General features: G+C 53.6%; 1 protein-coding gene across 1 annotated transcript in view; it reads right to left on the reverse strand.

Annotated features, from left to right (window-relative positions):
* SLC38A8 (solute carrier family 38 member 8) overlaps positions 1 to 19,320 on the reverse strand; it is a 36,326-nt gene that overhangs the window by 7,825 nt on the left and 9,181 nt on the right. The window contains exons 4-9 of the mRNA XM_007994206.3: positions 18,413 to 18,554; positions 16,749 to 16,850; positions 14,324 to 14,381; positions 7,742 to 7,856; positions 2,005 to 2,152; positions 1,373 to 1,581 (exon numbers count right to left, since the gene is read on the reverse strand). Coding sequence (XP_007992397.1) covers positions 1,373 to 1,581; positions 2,005 to 2,152; positions 7,742 to 7,856; positions 14,324 to 14,381; positions 16,749 to 16,850; positions 18,413 to 18,554 — 774 coding nt within the window. The remainder of the gene's footprint in view (positions 1 to 1,372; positions 1,582 to 2,004; positions 2,153 to 7,741; positions 7,857 to 14,323; positions 14,382 to 16,748; positions 16,851 to 18,412; positions 18,555 to 19,320) is intronic.

Genomic DNA, 19,320 nt, shown 5'->3' on the forward strand with positions numbered 1-19,320 from the left:
TTGCTATGCGTGGGGCCCTGGAACAGCCCCCACTGCGGATCTGGGGTCTCTGTTCTGGGCTCCAGTGGGCAACTACAGTGTTCTCTCTTCCTCTGGTAGAAGCATCCCTCCAGCCCCTCCTTGCTGGCTTCCCCTCAGGTAAGGCTTGGGCTGTTCTGAATTGGAACAGCTCTCCATCGCACACTAACTTTGGGAAGGTTTCCTAAGAAACCATCCTTCGCAGAAACAGTGTTTGCCTCCAGGGCCTGGGGGCAGGAGGGGAGGGAGCCTTCGCAGGGTGCCTTGAGCCACGTGACTTTCACATATATGATTTTTTTAATAAAACAAAATCCTTTACCAGGAGGTACCAGCAGTAGCACGGACAGAGCTGTATGATTGACCCTCAGCCCTGCTGCACACTAGCTGTGCCCCATGGGGGGTTCAGGGCCTCGGTCTTCCCGTCTATGGAGTGGGATAATAAAGGTTCCTCTGTCAAGGATGTCCATCAGGAGCTGTATTAGTCTGCTTGCGTGTTGCTAATAAAGACCTACCAGGGACTAGGTAATGGTTTGTTTTTGTTTTTTGAGATGGAGTTTCACTTTTGTTGCCTAGGCTAGTGTGCAGTGGCACGATCTTGGCTCACCGCAACCTCTGCCTCCCAGGTTCAAGTGATGCTCCTGCCTAAGCCTCTCAAGTAGCTGGGATTACAGGCATGCGCCACCATGGATGGCTAATTTTGTATTTTTAGTAGAGAAAGGGTTTCTCCATGTTGGTCAGGCTGGTCTTGAACTCCTGACCTCAGGTGATCTGCCTGCCTCAGCCTCCCAAAGTGCTGGGATTACAGGTGTGAGTCACTGTGTCCGGCCAGAGGCTAGGTAGTTTATAAAGGAAAGAGGATTAATGGACTCACAGTTCCACATGGCTTGGGAGGCCTCACAATCACGGCGAAAGGCGAATAAGGAGCAAAGTCACGTCTTACATGGTGGCAGGCAAGAGAGCTTGTGTGGGGGAAGTCCCATTTATAAAACTGTCGGATCTCATGAGACTTATTCACTACCACGAGAACAGTAGGGGTGGAACCACCCCCATGATTCAGCTATCTCCACCTTGCCCTGCCCTTCACAGATGGGGATTATCACAGTGCAAGGTGAAACTTGGGTGGGAACACAGCCAAACCGTATCAGGAGCTACTGAGATGTTCAATGAGTGAGGGAAGGTATGTAAAGCCCAAGCCCTGTGCCTGGCTCAATAAACAAGGCACGTACATGGGGCCTTAATCCTACCCATATGTGGCTCCCACCTTCCAGAACCTTGACCTCCAACACAGGGAGTCCCCACAGAGATGAACACGGAAGAACGAGTGGGCAGAAAGCCTGGAAAGCAGGGGCCTCACCTGGGAAGATGAAGATGAAGAAGGAACTGATGCCTCCGATGATGCTGACGATCTCGCTGAGGTCGGGCATAAACAGCACCATGGCAAGCGTCACAGTGACCCACAGGACAGTCAGCGGCATCCGGACCCACGGCCCTGAGGGGTCAGCCAGGGCCCTGGGCCCCCATCCCCGCAAGCAGCTTCTCCTCCAGAAGTCCTGCATCACCGACCTGGAGGCCACGCCCAACACAGACAATGGGCATCCCAGGGGCACCAGCCTCCACCTGCCAGCTGCTCCCCCAGTCCTCCAGGAGTCCCCCCCACACCTGCCAGGGCTCCTGTTCCACAGTCAGGCATTAATTCCCGGGGAGATCTTGCCAACCCTCAGGGGTTCTGCCACCATCAGGCAGCCCATGGGGCAGGGGATAAAGCACATGGTTTGAGTTCCAGTCCTGACTGTGACACACACTCACGGGGTGGCTTTGGGCAATCTACCTAAATCCTCTGTGCCTGTTTCCTCCTCTCTACAACTGGAGATGATAGTAGTCCCACAGCCATGTAACCCACACCTGGCACAAGCTCAATCACAGCACACGTCAGCAGACCATGCTGAACGGTGCCCCCCCGCCCCCGCCCACTGAGCCAGGCCTCACCTCCCCAGGAAGAGCACGATGGGGTAGACAGTTACGATGGAGACAGCAAAAAGGACCCGGGCCACAATGATGACCATGTCATTGCCTGGGTAGGACATCAAGATGTCAGCAGAAACTTCTGTCCCAAAGGTCAGGAAACCATAAACCCCTGAAGGTAGGAAAGGACGGAAGCCAGAGAGTGGATTAGGAAAATGCTGCCTCCACCCCTACCAACAGATGGATAGTGCCTGGCTTTACCACCTAAGATTTTCCTTAGGAGCTGACAGAAGGTTCTGGAAGGGATAGTGCAAAGCTTTCCTGTCCTAAGCCTATACATGACTCTGCTCCACGGATTCAGAACTCCTGCAGACAAATCTGCCACTTGTCCTTCTTTCAAATCGCTCACAGAGCTGGTGCACACAGCTTACCCATAGCACGTGTGTTGACTAGAAGCACAGAACACTCTGAAAAATACAAACACACCTCCCATGCCCTGTCCATCTCACTCCTACGACATCTAAAGAAAGCAGCTAGCTGTGCACACATTTCCAAATGGGGAAAACCAAGAGCCGGGGTGTCAACGAATGCCTGGAATCACACAGCTAGTTTTCGTGGACTGAGGACTACAGCGCCAGGCCCTTTGCCCCAACAGTGATGCTGCTTCCATCACCCCGGGTTGCCTGCCCTGTCCTGAGACATCTGCCTCTGACCAACAGCCATGTCCCTTTCACCCCTCTGCAAGCCCTTTCTGAGAGGTCCCATGGCCCTGGCAGTGAGAACATGTGGAGGTGACACTGAATCACTGGGTCTGACCCATGGACTACAGACTGATGGGACCTCCTCTGCTGGGGAGGGAGTCACCCAGCAAGTTTCCTGGGTAACCACAGTATCTTAGTCCATTTTCTGTTGCTTACAACAGAATACCTGAAACTGGGCATCTCATAAAGAAAATAAATTTACTTCCTATAGTTATGAAGGCTGAGAAGTCCAAGACTGAGTGACCACACTGGGAAGGCCTTCTTGCCAATGGGGACTGTCTTCAGAGTTCCGAGGTGGCACAGGGCATTGCACGGCAAGGAGGGTGAGCTCTGCCTCAGCCCTCATTCCCTCTTCTTATAAAGCCACCAGTGCCATGTCCATGATAACTCAGCAGTCCATTCACCCATTAATCCATTAAGCCCCTGCCCCATGCCTGCCTCTTATGTGGGCTCTTCGGCTGGACCTAGAAACTAAAATTGACACCAGTGAGACAATCAGATCAATGGGAGAAAAGCCTACAGATCTTATTAATTCTCCACGTACATGGGATCTTAACAGAGTGATGTCTGAAGAAGCGGCCAAAATGAGATGCTTTTATACTTTTTAGACAAAGAATAAATCTGATGAGGAATAACAGGAAAAAGGGGATCTGGTCAGGGGCAGTGAATTTCTAGGGGTATCACTAGGAGATATATGGAGTGGGTATAAAACTAGCAGAAGCTAAGGGCTAGTTCAGTAAGTGGATTTATTCAGGTCCATTGCAGCTAGAAATCCCCCTTCCAGTGATGACAACTATTTCCTCACCCTGGTATGGGGAGGGGGCCCCTCTCAGAGGAATTTTTATGGCTTGATTCCTGCAGAAAGAGTCAAGTCAGCTAGCCCTTTCTGAAACTACAATTTCTCGTGTGTGTGTGTGTGTGTGTATGTATATAATTTTTTTTTTTTAAGATGGGGTCTCACTCTGTCATCCAGGCTGGAGTGCAGTGACACAATCTTGACTCACTGCAACCTCCACCTCCCACGTTCAAGCGATTCTCCTGCCTCAGCCTCCTGAGTAGCCGGGATTAAAGGCACATGTCACCATGCTCAGCTAAATTTTTGTATTTTTAGTAGACATGGGGTTTCACTGTGTCAGCCAGGATGGTCTCAATCTCCTGACTTCGTGATCCGCCTGCCTCAGCCTCCCACAGTGCTGGGATTACAAGCACGAGCCACCATGCCTGGCCTCCGATATTTTCAACCCGAAATAATCAATGTACCAGTTTGGCATACTGGCAGATGGCGCGTCCTTCAACCCTTCACCACAAATGGATTAATCTGTTCATGAGAGCAGTGTCCTCGTGACTCCACAGCTTCTTAAAGGCCTCACCTCTTGATACTGCCATACTGGCAATTACATCTCAACAAGAGTTTTGGAGGGGACAAAGAATCAAACCACAGCATTCTGCCCCTGGTCCCCAAAACTCATATCCTCCTCACAGATAAATACCCCACAGTTATTCCAACCCCATGGTCCCAAAGTCTTCATGTGCTCCAGCACCAACTCAGAGGTCCAAACTCCAGCGTCTGGTCTGTGAGCCTGTGCAATCAAAAGCCATCTACTTCCAAGACACAATGGCAGTGCAGGCAAAAGAAACATTCTCATCCCAGAAGACAGACCAAGGCTAAAGGCAAGGAGTAAAGGCTCCAAGCAAGTCTGAAACCCAGCAGGGCAGACGCTCAATCTTCAAGCTGGACGTGCCACCCCCTGGACACACCTGGGGCAACTCCACTCCTACGGCTTTGCCGGGTACAGCCCACGCGTCTGTTCACAGGGGCTGGCGCTTGATGCCTGAAGCTTTTGCAGACAGGTGTCGCACATTGCTGCTAACTTCGCGGTTTGTAGCCCCAGCGGCGGTCCCACTCTCACGACTCCACTAGGCACTGCCCTGACAGAGATGCTCTGCAGTAGCACCAACCTGCATTTCCACTTGGCACTGCCCTCATGGGGGCTCTGTAGAGTGACTCTGCGGCTGTGACAAGTCTCTGCCTGGACTCCTACGCTTTCCACAACATCCTTTTTTTTTTGAGACAGGGTCTTGCCCTGTCAGCCAAGCTGGAGGGCAGTGGCATAATCACAGCTCATTCCAGCCTTGACCTCCAGGGCTCAAGTGATCCTCCCACCTCAGCCTCCCGAGTAGCTCAAACTACAGGCTTACACTACCGTGTTCTGCTAATTTAAAAAAATGTTTTGTAGAGACAGGGTCTCACTACACTGGCCAGGCTGCTCTTGAATTCCTGGCCTCAAGCAGTCCTCTCACCTCAGCCTCCCAAAATGCTGGGATTACAGGCATGAGCCACCACACCCGGCCTGAACAACATCTTTTGAAATCTGGGCAGAGGCTGCCAAGTTTCTGTAGCTCTGTCTGCCAGGCTGCAGAATTAGTGCCACCTGGATCCTGCCAAGGTTTACCACTTATACCTTCTGGGGCTGCGGCACGAGCCAGACCAGAGGCCACCTGAGCCAAGGCTGGTGCAGCGAGGAACCGTGTGCCAGGGTCCAGGGAGCAGAGACATGAGGGCACCTAGGATAGCCTGTGGAGGCACCCTGGGTCTGTCCCCAGAACCATCGTGCCCTGGAGGCCCCTGAGCCTGCGATGGGAGGGGCAGCCTCTAAGATCTCTGAAATGCCTTCAGGGTCTTTCTTCCATTCTCTAGATAATCCTTTCTCTCTGTGCTAATCTCCTTAGCAAAAGGTCTCAGGGCCATAACCTTGGTTTCCTATTCAGAACACGCGCTGCACTCTACACGGCCAGGCTGAAAGAGTTCCAGATCTTCCTGCTTTGCTTCTCTTTTGATGATCAGTTCCCTCTTCAAGTCATTTTTTGCCTGTCCCAGCATAACGTGAGCAGCTAAGAATAGCCATGCGGCATCGTGAATGCTCTGCTACTTGATATCTCTTCTGCCAGATACCCTAGTTCGTCCTTTTTTGCCGGGGGAGACAGAGTCTCTTTCTCGTTGCCCAGGTTGGAGTGCCGTGGCACGATCTTGGCTCACTGCAACCTCCGCCTCCCAGGTTCAAGTGATTCTCCTGCCTCAACTTCCCAAGTAGCTGGGATTACAGGTGCCCGCCACCATGCCCAAATAATTTTTTGTATTTTTAATAGAAATGGGGTTTTACCATGTTGGACAGGCTGATCTCAAAATCCTGACCTCAAGTGATCCACCTGCCTCGGCCTCCCAAAGTGCTGGGATGACAGGCATGAGCCGCGGCACCCGACCAGTTCATCCCGTTCAAGTTCAGCCTTCCACAAAGCCCTCGGGCATGGACACGGTTCAGCCAAGTTACTTACCAGTTTCTAACAGGTTTGGCCTTTACTCCAGCTTCCAAACCCTTGTTCCTCGGTTCCACCTGAAACCTCCTCAGAATAACCTTTACTATCCACATTCCCATGACTAGCTACAGCATCTAAGAAGTTCCAAATGTTGGCCGGGCGCGGTGGCTCACGCCTGTAATCCCAGCACTTTGGGAGGCTGAGGCGGGCGGATCACAAGGTCAGGAGATCGAGACCACGGTGAAACCCCGTCTCTACTAAAAATACAAAAAAATAGCCGGGCGAGGTGGCGGGCACCTGTAGTCCAGCTACTCAGGAGGCTGAGGCAGGAGAATGGCGTGAACCCGGGAGGCGGAGCTTGCAGTGAGCCGAGATTGCGCCACTGCACTCCAGCCTGGGCGACAGAGCGAGACTCCGTCTCAAAAAAAAAAAAAAAAGAAGTTCCAAATGTTCCCTAGTCTTGTCTCTAAGCCCTCACCAGAATCTAGGCTTTTTCTAGCCTGCTCCTCCGAATTCTTCCAGCCTACACTCATTGCCCAGCTCCAAAGCCACTTCCACGTTCCAGGTAGTCAATCATCAACTCTTTACGCCAATTTTCTGTCTTAGTCTATTTTTTGTTGGTTACAACCGAATGCCTGAAACTGAGTAATTTATAAAGAAAGGAATTTTATATTTTTACAGTTACAGAGAAGTCTGTACTTCTCCATATGAGAAGTCCAGGATTCTCAGTTATGAGAAGTCCAGGATCAAGAGGCTGCATCCAGTGAGAGCCTTCTTGCTGGGGGGGACTTTGCAGAGCCCTGAAGTGGCACGCAGGGTGTCACATGGCGAGGGGGTTGAGCGTGTGAGCCCAGGTCTCTCTTCCTCTTCTTACAAAGCCACCAGCCCCACTCCCATGATAACCTATTAATCCATTAATCCATGAATAGATTAATCTGTTCATGAGGGCAGAGGCCTCATGCCCCAATCCCCTCTTGAAGGCCCCACCTCTCAACGCTACCACATCGGGGATTAAATTTCAACATGAGTTTTAAAGAGGATAAATATTCAAACCATAGCACACAGGAGTCCAAGGCTGCCTGACAGACTCACTGCAGCCCAAGAGCTTCCTAGATTGGAGGATACAATGTGAATGAAAAAAAGACTGGAGTGAAGGGGCCAACCAGAAGCCAGCCGTGCCAGGGACCTGGGTCTGTGCTTCCGATGCACTGTATGACCTTGGGTGTCACAGCCCCTCTCCGAGCCACACTTTCCTCACCTTTAAAGACCCTCTGCCTCCCACACACAGTTTGTGAGCTCCTGAGTCCACTGTACCCACAAATGTTTTGTAAACCACCACCCAGATGTTACAATGTAATGACCGACAGCAGTCAATGTCCTTTGAACAGCAGGCAGCAGGGCTGGGGTGTGGTGTGTAAGAAGAGCAGGGGCTGTGGAGATGGCTAGGCTGGAGTTCAGTTCTCAGCTTTGCACATCTAACTGTGAAACCCTGAACAAGTTCTGGAGGGCCTCTGAGCCTCGGCTTCCTCATCTATGAAATGGGGCCTTTTCCTATGGACACCAAGGATTAAATGAGTCCAGAGGCTCAAAACGTGGAGTATTGGGCCCAGCACATGGTAAACTCTCTAGAGAGATTCTCACTGTCACTCCCCACCCTCTGCAGGGGTGCCTGGGAAGGGCCTTACCCGTCAGTGAATAGATGAGGCAGCAGGCCAGCAAGGACAGCACGGAGACCAGGGCCCAGTGGGGGAGGCTCCGCTTGTGCATGCTACAGTAGATGGAGACAGCAGCTTCGTGACACTGCAAGACAGACGGCGGCTCAGCAGGACGCTGGCATCCCCCGGAACCAGAGATGCGAAAAAGCACTCATATCCAAAAGGTGGGAAATGTGGGATAGGATGAGGTTTCTCTTCAAATAGCTTGATCAATCCTTTATTCTTTAACTCATAGTACACCCCCACCCCTTTTCCCTTTTTTCTTCCTTCCTGTTACATGTCCAAACACGCCACAGTACCAGGTGTTATCAATACCAGCTCACATTCCTTTTTTTTTATTTAAAAAAAACAAAACTAGCTCTCTAGCTCATTACAAACACCCCTTCCCCTTTCCCCTCTCCTCCTTACCTGCCCACCTTATCTCAACAAAGTTCCAATGTCTAACCAACCGAGACTGGTTTAGATTGTGCGGTTCAACCCCAGCCAGTGGGAAAAGCGTACAGGGGCAGGACTTGCGTCAGGAAGAAAAGCTCTGGTACCCCTTTGTTCAGGTGTGCTCTCGTGGCAACTGGCCAAGAAAAAGCACCCCTCTGCACAAAAGTAAAATCACTTTGCTAAGAATCCTTTGAGTGTTCAATTTCATTAAGATTTTGAGCGTCATTCCCAACAGACACAACCCACATGCCCACCAAGAGCAGAGGGCGTAAATCAGTGGCAGGATGCTAACACACAGAGCATGACATGGCTCTGACAAAGAACCGTGCACCTCAACACAGAAGAATCTCGCAGACAGAACGTTGAACACAAGAAGCCAGATAGGGGCCGGGCACGGTGGCTCACACCTGTCATCCCAGCACTTTGGGAGGCCAAAGGGGGCAGATCACTTGAGGTCAGGAGTTCAAGACCAGCCTGGCCAACATGGCAAAACTCCGTCTCTAAAAGTACAAAAATTAAGCCGGGCATGGTGGTGAGCACCTGTAATTCCAGCTACTTGGGAGGCTGAGGCAGGTGAATTGCTGGAATCTGGGAGGCAGAGGTTGCAGTGAGCCAAGATCGTGCCACTGCACTCCAGCCTGAAAGACAGAGACTCTGTCTCACCAGAAAAAGCAGCCAGACAGCAGAGAATGTTTCCGTTAATGGATGCAAAGTTCAAGTTACAAGATGAATGATTCTACACCAGGGTTTCTCAGCCTTGGTACGACTGATGTCCAGTGTGGGATAACTCCTGGCAGCCGCCCTGTGTGATGCTTGGGGCGGGGAGATGTTGTGCAGTGTCCCTGGCCGGGACCTAGTCGATGCCAGTAGCAGCCCCCCCTCCCCCAAGTTGTGACAACCCAAAGTGTCTCCAGACATGGCCAAATGTTCCCTGGGGGTATAACCAACCCACATGAACCCACGCTAGAAGGCAGGATGGCGGTTTGGGTAGGGTGGGTGCTACTGACTAGAAAAGGTCATGAAGGGGTCCCGGGGGCTTGACCATGTCATGTGGGTGCACACAAACTTAGAATCTACATACTGTATATGTGTCATGCCATATTGGGGTTAGAATTTTTTTTGGTAGAGATGGGTTCTTACTGCATTGCCCAGGCTGGTCTCAAACTCCTGAGCTCAAGCAACCCTCCTACCTTGGCCTCGCTAAGTGCTGAGATTTCAGGTGTGAGCCACCATGCCCAACAGGGATAAGAATTTTAAATGCAGGAGGGAGCGGTGGCTCATGCCTGTAATCTCAGCACTTTGGGATGCCGAGGCGGGTGGATCACCTGAGGTCCTGTCCAACAAGGTGAAATCCCATCTCTACTAAAAGTATAAAAATTAGGTGTGGTGGCGCACGCCTGTAATCCCAGCTATTTGGGAGGCTAAGGCAGGAGAGTAGCTGGAGCCTAGGAGGCAGAGTCTCGCTCTGTCACCCAGAATGGAATGAAGTGGCGCCATCTTGGCTCACCGCAACCTCCGCCTCCCGAGTCCTCAAAGGACTCTCCTGCCTCAGCCTCCGGAGTAGCTGGGATTACAGGCACGCTCAGCTAAGTTTTTATATTTTTTGGTAGAGACAGGGTTTCACCATGTTGTCCAGGCTGGTCTCATACTCCTGACCTCAAGTGATCCTCCCACCTCAGCCTCCCAAAGTGCTGGGATTACAGGCGTGAGCCACCAAGCCCAGCACAATAATTTTTTTTTAATGCACAACATACACAGTCAATGCCAAGAGCCCATGAGTCACGTGGATTCATTTCTTTGGGTGGGTTGTGGACACTGGTGATTCATGAACAGCCAAGGGAACACTGATGTACAGCCAGGGCTGCACGGGGAGGCTCTGCTCCGTCCAGACACACCGGGCAGGGAGGCTGCTCCGTCCAGACACACTGGTGGGTTCGGCGTTCTTCCCAGGCTCCCAGGGCTGGTTCCCACCATCACACCCACTCACTCACTCACTCCTGGTTAAAACCAAACGTGCCTCGGCCTCGCTCCTGCCCACCCTGCAAGGATCCTACGCAAGGAGCTCAGATCGGCTGGGTCTCCCCTCCCTGCCTCAGGGCCTTTGCCTGTGCTGGTCCCTCTGGCAGGATTTTCTCCTGGTCCAGCCAGCTCCTCCACACCCTCCCGCGGAGTCCTCCCGAGTGGGCTGGGTTCCTCTCTCACACGGCCTGTGTCTTCAACATAAGCAGGCTTTTCATTTTGTCTGCTCAGCGTCTCTCAACCACACAACAACAACCACGTCTGCCTTGCTCAGGGCTCTAAACTTGGGCCAGGATCGGAGCCTGCACCCAACTGAATGAACACTCCAGGGGTTACCCACCTACCCATCCCGTGAACCCACCCAGTAGCCACCAGGCCTCCCTCCACCCAGCCCTGCTCTCTGTCACTCATGAGTCCCACTCGGTGTAAGTGAGCAAAGCCAAGGAAACAAGCCCAGCACAGCCATCCTCCCATTCCCAGGACACATTCTGTAGATGTAGGAGGGCACAGTGGCCTCCTCCCTCTGGCTTCCAGCCCCCACTGAGCACACCCCTTCCACTGACCCTCAGGCGCCGTGCACCCCTGCTTTCTGTCCCCAGGTTTCCCTGACCTACGGGAGGGTTCCACCAGCAGTGGGGACTCGACACCTCTGGGACTCTGCGGATCAACCCTCTGCCTCCTGCACCCCTACGGCACTTGTGGGGTTCACCCCACACACTCAGGTCAGCCCTGTGGACCTGGACCCCCAGTGCCCACAATGGGGACCTCCGTGATGCCCCTTTCCTGTTCCTAAAGGGGCACCAGCACCTCAGCCCCATCTCAGGCTCTGCCTTCAGGGCACCTAGGTGCCCCGAGGTGGTGGGGGGTCCCGGAACCGCAGCTCTGCATATAGAGGCACAGCTGAGTCTAGTATAAGGGAGAAGACAGTAGTGCCAGACAGGCTGGTGGGCAGGAGGTGCCTCCTTTTCTCCCCATTGACTCCCCAGCTGGGTTTCTACTGGTGTTTTTTGTTGTTATTTGAGACAGTCTTGCTCTGTAGCCCAGGCTGGAGTGCAGTGGCATGACTCACTGCATGCCACTGCAACCTCCACCTCCTGGGTTCAAAGGATTCTGATTCAGCCTCCTAAGTAGCTGGGATTACAGGCCCGCACCAGCATGCCCAGCTAATTTTTGTATTTTTTGTTCAGATGGGGTTTCACCATGTTGGCCAGGCTGGTCTTGAACGCCTGACCTCAGGCGATACGCCAGCCTCAGCCTCTTAAAGTCCTGGGATTCCAGGCATGAGCCACCGCGCCCGGCCTCTACTGGTTTTATAAGGGGAAGCAGAGCAGGCCTGCTGAGGGCGGGTGGCACCCAGGAGGTGGTGGCAGTGTGCAGACACTCATTGTTCGGTGATGGAAAGAGATGGGAAGACGACACAGTGGCCAAAAAGTGGACCCCACCCAGATGTCCATCAAAGGACACAGGGATAAAGCGCAGCTTATCCACACAATGGAACGTTATTTGACCACACATAGGGTGGCTACAACATGGATGGATCTCACCAACACAGTCGGGGAGGGAAGCCTGTCATTAAAGGCCACAGTGGGATTCCGTTCCTAGGAGAGGGCCATCGTAGGCAAATCCAGAGAGACAGGAAGCACAAGAGCTGCGGGCTGGGGTGGAGAATGGAGAGTGACTGACGGCGATGGGTTTCTTCTGGAGGCAACAGAAAGGTTCTCAATTGACTGTGGTGATGGTGGCACAGCTCTGAATATACTAAAATTCATTGCATTGTACACTTCAGAAAGGTGAATGGCATAGTATGTGCATTCTATCTTAATAAAAATGTTTTTTAAGACCACAAAAACCAGCCAGGCACAGTGTGGTTCACGCCTGTAATCCCAGCACTTTGGGAGGCTGAGGTGGGCGGATCACAAGGTCAAGAGATCGAGACCAGCCTGGCCAACGTGGTGAAACACCGTCTCTACTAAAAATACAAAAATTAGCTGGGCATGGTGGCAGGTGCCTGTAGTTCCAGCTACTCAAGAGTCTGAGGCAGGAGAATCGCTTTAACCCAGGAGGCGGAGGTTGCAGTGAGTCAAGATTGTGCCACTGCACTCCAGCCTGGGCAACAGAGCGAGAGCCTGTCACAAAAGAAAAAAAAAAACACCAGAAGTCCTGGCATAGCTGCACTGGCTGGGGGTGGACACGACCCCTCTGCTCCTGAGTCCCTCTCACAGACTGGACAGGCCTGGGGCGGGGGTGCCCCATTGCCAAATGTGTTTGGGCGGGGACGCACTCCCACTCCTTCAATTCCCATCCTTCCCCGCTCTTCATCTCGGCATCTCGTGTCCTTGGAGACGTAGCCCAGGCCTGGTTGCTAGGAGAATCGGATGAAGGCTGGAGGCAAAGGTGAGGGGCACCACTTGCCAGCATTGGGAAGGCGGCCCCAGTGTGGGTCTGCCGCACCATATGGGGCATGGGCACAGAGAGGGGTTGTTAAACCCAGTCCAGACAAACAGTTGACAGCAAAATCAGTTCTTTAGATCTTTCAAAATATTGGGCATGCAAGAAGCAATGTGAGAAATCCACGGAAGTAGCTTGCTGAGGCCCTGAAGCAGCACGCCGACTTATTATGCGGAAGAGAAATGGAAATCTTTCAGGATTTTTTCCTTTCCTGAAAAGGGTTCTCAAAGAAAAGGCAAGATGAAGAACAGAAGCAGAGCTCACTGATGGTCAAGGGAAGAGAAGAGCTCAATGGCTACAAAGCTGAGATCCAGTGGCAAACCCTGGACACATCTCCCTGTGGACCTGATTTTACTTTGGAATGGTTTTGTTGGTGCTGGTAGTAGGCAGTGGATAGGTGGTTGTTTTTAGGAGATAGAGGTAAATCTTCCCTAAAATAAGCAACATGGCTAGGCACGGTGGCTCACACCTATAATCTTAGCGCTCTGGGAGGCCGAGGTGGGCAGACTGCTTGAGGTCAGGAGTTCGAGACCAGCCTGACCAACATAGTGAAAACCCCCTCTGTACTAAAAATGCCAAAAAAAATTAGCTGGGCATGGTGGCGCATACCTGTAGTTCCAGCTACTTGGGAGGCTGAGGCAGAAGAATTGCTTGAACCTGGGAGGCAGAGGTTGCAGTGAGCTGAGATCCACTGCACTCCAGCCTGGGCAACAAGAGTGAGACTACAACTCAAAAAAGAAAAAAAAACAAACAAAAAAACAATGGAAGAACAGTGTCTGCTGCCACCTGCTAGGAGGGCTAGGGGTACCCATGACAGCCCAGAAGCAGGGGATGGAGCCCAGGCCCGCCGCCTCCCTGCCGTCCCTCCATCCCTGGCCACCTTTCCCCCAGCACCGTGCCACAGAGCCCTCTGCACGTCTCTCTCCAGCTGTGCCTGGGGTCTGCTCACCTCAGCGCCCACCTGTGCTGTCCTCTCTACCTGGGGTGTACTCCCAGTCACCTGGCTGCTGCCCATATATCCTTCAAGATCCCTTTCAAACCCTGCCACCTTGAGCAGACACCTCTGACTCTGCCCCTCTGCCAGGATTCTACACACACAGCCTCGTCCTCCCTCCCATGATATTCTATTAAAAACTCTGTATTCCTGTCCCCTTCCCCTCCCTAATCAGCTACCTGTACACCTTCCAGCTCCTCTACCCTGTACCCCTCAGGAGGCAGGATCTTTCCTGCCCAAGGCCCTGGGCAGAGTCCACCTGGGTAAAACTGTCCTGCCAGAATTAAGTAGAAAGCTCTAGGCCTCCAGGCCTCAGGTGTGATTACAGTCCTGTGCGGGTTCTGCAGAGGAAGGGACAGGTCCCAGGTCCCCACACTCTACCCGAGACCCAATAAACATGGTGCTGCTTTTGGCCGTCAGTGGGGGCTGGATTCCCAAGTTCAAGGCAATTCCCACCTCCCTGAACCCAGACACCAACCCACCCTCATGGTCTCAAAAGACAGCCTGGAGACCACAGGTCGGCAGCAGAGAGCCCACTGTATCCTAGAAGTCCTCAAACGCCTCCCTAACAGAGAAACCAAGGTTTCCCGAGGGAGCAGAGAGTCACCCACAGCCTCTGCAAATGCCACAGTCTTCAACACAGATGCTCCAATTACCTGAAACCCGAAGCAGATGGTGGGGAAGACACTGAACACAGAGGTCCAGGAGGCAGGGCTGTAAACAGACAAGAACAGGAGTTTATTAACGAAGGGTCACGCCCGGAACCACCTGCGGCTGCAAGGGCGAATTTTAAAGGATGCTGGGAAAACGTAACAGAACATGGCTGCAAGTTGTATCTTTAACGACTGTGTCCATGACCAGGCTTTTGGGAATGGAAAAGGATGCTGGCTAAATGCTGCACTTTCTAAATACGTCTTTGCTGACATTTGGTAACATGACATTTTCCATGTGGGCAGAATTCGGGCAGGGAAACAGCAATAGGAACTCCCAACTTCCTTCTTGAAGGCTGCTGGCTCCCAGTGCGGTTTGGTCATGGGGGGGTACCCACAGCATCCACGCAATGATCCCAAATAGCACAAGGATGGTTTGAGCTCCGTCCAAGCCACCTAAGAGGACAGAGGTCTGCATGGGGAGAACCTCCAGGTCCAGCCTCTTGGGATCCCTGCCTGGTTCTCAGCTTCCTTTGACAGGCTTTCTAGGTGTAATTATTGAAAGACAGATGAGGTCATGCTGGAGTAGGGTGGGCCTGAATCCAATGCCTGCCGCCCCGATTGGAAGGGAAAATGAATACACAGAGAAAACACGGTGTGAGGATGAAGGCTGAGACCCAGTGATGCGTCTATCAGCCAACGAACACAGATCACTGCCCCCAGAAGTGGGAAGAGGCAGGAAAGATCCGCTCCTGGAGCCTTCAGAGGGAGCATGGCCACACTTTGATTCTGGACTTCTAGGTACCAGAAGTGAGGGAAATTTCTGTTATTTTAAGCCACCGAGTATGTGGTCACTTGTCACAGCAGCCCTTGGACACTCACATATCCTAACTCACCACCTCCTGTTTTTACCAGGGCCTCCTCATCCCCCCGACCTGCCTGTGCTAAAGTACCACCAGCTCAGTGTACGGATCTCAGCACTCACAGTCTTGAACGCCGTCTCTGGGCCAATGTCAGCCACGTTTCTCCTGCCAGCCCGGACCTCTCTCCCTGAACTTCAGACACACAGACCTGCCCAGCTGCTTGACTTCCCTCTTAGACGTCTCAAGGTCGGCTCCACCTTGACTGTTCCAGCCTGAGCTGCTCCCAGGGACCCGCCCTTGTCAGTCCTCTCTAATCCAAGAAACAGCATCTCCGTCCTTCCCATTGTTCAAGCAGAGAGCTCCAAGTTACCTTGACTTTCTTCTCTCTCTTGCTCACCGTCCAACCCACCCGCAGCACTGGCTACAGAATTCACAGGGCCAGGTGCAAAAGGAACGTATGGGGACCTTTGCTGGACAATGATTAAGAATTTTAAGACGGCAACAGCAGAGGGTTACACTGAGCATGGGGACTGGGTGACTGCAGAGGTCCCACACCCACGAGCCAGCCCTGCCACTGGGAAATCTGATCTCAAGCATATCCAGAGTCTGACTCTTCCTCACGGCCTCCTCTGAAGCCACCAGGTCTGGGACCTGGGATCTAGGCAGGTGCCTCCTACTTGGTCTCTCCTGCTGCCCCTGGTTCCCAAAGACGACAGAACAGCCAGCGTGAGCCTTTTTTTTTTTTTTTTTTTTTTTTTTTGAGACAGAGTCTTGCTCTGTTGCCCAGGCTGGAGTGCAGTGGTATGATCTTGGCTCGCTGCAAACTCTGCCTCCCGGTTCAAGCAATTCTCCTGCCTCAGCCTCCTGAGCAGCTGAGATTACAGGTGCGCACCACCACACCCGGCTAAACTTTGTATTTTTAAGTAGAGACAAGGTTTCACCATGTTGGCAAGGTTGGTTTTGAACTCCTGACCTCAAGTGATCCACCTGCTTCAGTCTCGTAAAGTGCTAGGATTACAAGTATGAGCCACCACACCCTGCCCAGAGTGACCATTTTTAAAAACAGGTCATGTCACATCCCTGCTGTACTCAAAACGCTGCCAAGTCTCCCAACTCATCCAGAGCAAAACCAAACTCCCTCCTGTGGCTCTGAATCCCTACATGACATCCCCGCCCACGCTCTCTGCCCTTGCTCTGGCTGGCTTGGTCACACCGACCCCCTCACTGTTCCCCTGCGCCGGCACTTGCGGCTGGCTGGCTGCCAGATTATGTACCTCCACACTGTGGGGACAAGCCTGCAACAGCCTATGATCCCTAGGCTGCCACAGCCTTTGGCAGTTTTGCGTCCCTTGGCCCGTCCCGGTCATCACTAGCCACAGCCAGGTCCCTGCAGCAGAAGGAAAGTGGCCCTCCCTTGCCTTCACCGCATCAGAGACGGAAAGAACTGCATGAAAGGAGCCCAGGCTCTGCCGTGAGCCACGAGAGGCTCCTCCTCCAAGACTCCCCTCGAAGACTCCCCTGCCATGTCTCCCCGCGGAGGCTGCCGGAAGCTGTTCCCTCAGACTTACCTCAGTGAAGGACGGGACTCGCGCACGAGGCCCTGGGGCCAGAGGTAGTACTGCACGGTGATGACCAGGGCCAGGTAACAGGCAGCCAGGGTGCCTAGGATGCTAACACACAGTGACCATGTGAGGGACTGCGCAGTGGGTGACATGTGCGGTTGATGCACGGGGACAGACGGCGGGATCTGAATCCCAGCTCCACCCTTGACAATGAGGTGCTGGCCAAGCTCTCCACCTCTGCCTCCCTGTCCTCCTCTGTACAGGGTGCGCGTGGGCAGGGCTGGTCTGGGGTCCAGGGATCAAATGCATAGAGGTTTTTGTTGTTGTTTTGAGACAGAGTCTCACCCTGTTGCCCAGGCTGGAGTGCAGTGGCGCAATCTCGGCTCAGTGCAACCTCTGCCTCCCAGGTTCAAGCAATTCTCCTGCCTCAGCCTCCCAAATAACTGGGACTACAAGCATGCACCATGACACCGGGCCAATTTTTGTATTTTTAGTAGAGATGGAGTTTCACCATGTTGATCAGGCTAGTTTCAAACTGCTGACCTCAGGTGATCTGCCCACCTCAGCCTCCCAGAGTGTTGGAATTACAGGCGTGACACCGGGCCCAAATGTGCAGCATTCTCAATGGCACCCAGCGCCCTTGGGGCTGGCAGCTGTAATATTGTTTCCTTCCCACCAACAAAAGCTAATCAGCCACTCAGCCTGACGCCTAAGGCAGGACGCCAGCAGGCTTGGTCACACTTGAGAAGGGACAAGCCCCCCTGGCTTGGTCCAAGTGGGACGGGAGCCTTGCAGGGTAGAGGCCTGGGGGAGGCTCCAGTTTGCTGCCTGCTGTTTCTACACAATGTCTATTATTCATACACAACAGGGGAAAGGCAGGCGGCAGAGGGGGATGGATACTGTTGCCAAACTTTGTTTCTTCAAAAGTATACAGAGCCTTAGCCACAAAAAGAAAACCATGTGTGTATGTGTGCGTGAGTGTGTGTGTGTGTGTGCGCGCACGCGCGGGTGGGGGAACGAGGGGGTGTGTGCACGCGGGGGGGGGAGCGGGGAGCAAGGGGGTGTGCGTGCCTGAGTAGGGGCAGGGGATAAGGGGGTGTGTGCGCACGGAGGGGGCAGGGGGCGTGTGCGCGCGGAGGGGGCAGGGGATAAGGGGGCGTGTGCGCGCTGGGGGGGGAGCAGGGGGCGTGTGCGCGCGGGGGGGAGCAGGGGGTGTGTGCGCGCGGGGGGGGGAGCAGGGGGCGTGTGCGCGCGGGGGGGGGCGTGCGCGCAGGAGGGTGTGCGGGCAGGGGGCTGTGCGCACGGGGGGGGCGGGCGAGGGGATGTGCGCGCGTGGGGGAGGGGGGTGCGCGCGCGGGGTGGGGGGCGCGCGGGTATGTGCGGGTGGGTGTGTCGTGGGGAGGTGTCTCTATCTCTCTGAGCCCATGTGCAAAACGTCCAACAATGAAACCGTTGAGTAGCACTGATGTTGTTACAGGTCATTTTCTTTTTTTGGCTCGTCTGTATTTTCCATCGGGAAAACGTTTTACTTGCATAATTTCATATTGTTTTCCCCTTCTCCAAATGGGAAGGCCAATCCCCCAGCTCCTCTGACCCTAGATGGACAGAAACCCTGACACAAACACTCAGCAAGGTGGGGGCCCCCACCGGGCAGCGTCCCCAGCCCTTACCTTGTATATTTCTGGAAGGCGATCTCCCGTGGGGCAGATAGGGGCAGGATGACCAGCGCGGAGAGCAGGGGCAGGGTGAAGCGCTGGTCTGTGTACCACGGCTGCGGGGCGGGCGGGGTGCCAGACAGGAGGGAGTCACACACTGCCAGAGACACGGGGAGAGCTGAGCCACAGAGCACAAACGCCGTGGGTTCTTGGCTCCTGCCTGGCCCTTCAACCCTGACTGGGGTTGGACATCCACCCTCAGTCAGCCCCAGGAGCCCAGGGATCGGATGACAAGTGAGATGGAGAAAGGTCACGTGCCCCCACACAGGAACAAAACCTGACACATGAATTAATTCAACAAATATTCACTGAGCTTATTCCCCAAAGCCAGCACTGCTCTAAGGCCCGAGATGCGGCGATGACCCGACAAGCCACCTGCCCTCATGCCCCTTACATTCTGGTGAAAGCCTCTTTTTGTTTTGCTCGGGAACTCAACGGTATCTGGGGTCAAATGGGGGCCTGAAGTAGATTTTTGGTCACTGTGCAGGCAGCACCAGGCTGCTGTCCATCAGAATAGCAGGTTCCCATGGTTGCAGCAAAACACATGACCCCAAACGCAGTGGCTTAGAACCACTTTATTACAACAAGTCATAGCTTGTAGGTAGAGAATTAGTTCAGGGCCGGGCTGGCCAATCCTTCTCCATATAGGGTTGGCTGGGGTTGCTTGGGGGTCTCTGGCTGGCAGTGGGGCTCGTCTGGAGGGCCATTGATGGCTCCCCCCAACACCCAGTGCCTGGTGGGGTACACCCAGGCCTTCCCTGAAGTCTGGGAGTCTCTCCACATGGGCCTTCTAGCAGGTGCCTCCAACTTCTTCCTTGGCAGCTGAAGGATCCCAGAGACAGAGGCAGAAGCTGCCTGTCCTC

This window comes from Chlorocebus sabaeus, chromosome 5, assembly GCF_047675955.1.
Source record: "Chlorocebus sabaeus isolate Y175 chromosome 5, mChlSab1.0.hap1, whole genome shotgun sequence".
Lineage (NCBI taxonomy): Eukaryota > Metazoa > Chordata > Mammalia > Primates > Cercopithecidae > Chlorocebus > Chlorocebus sabaeus.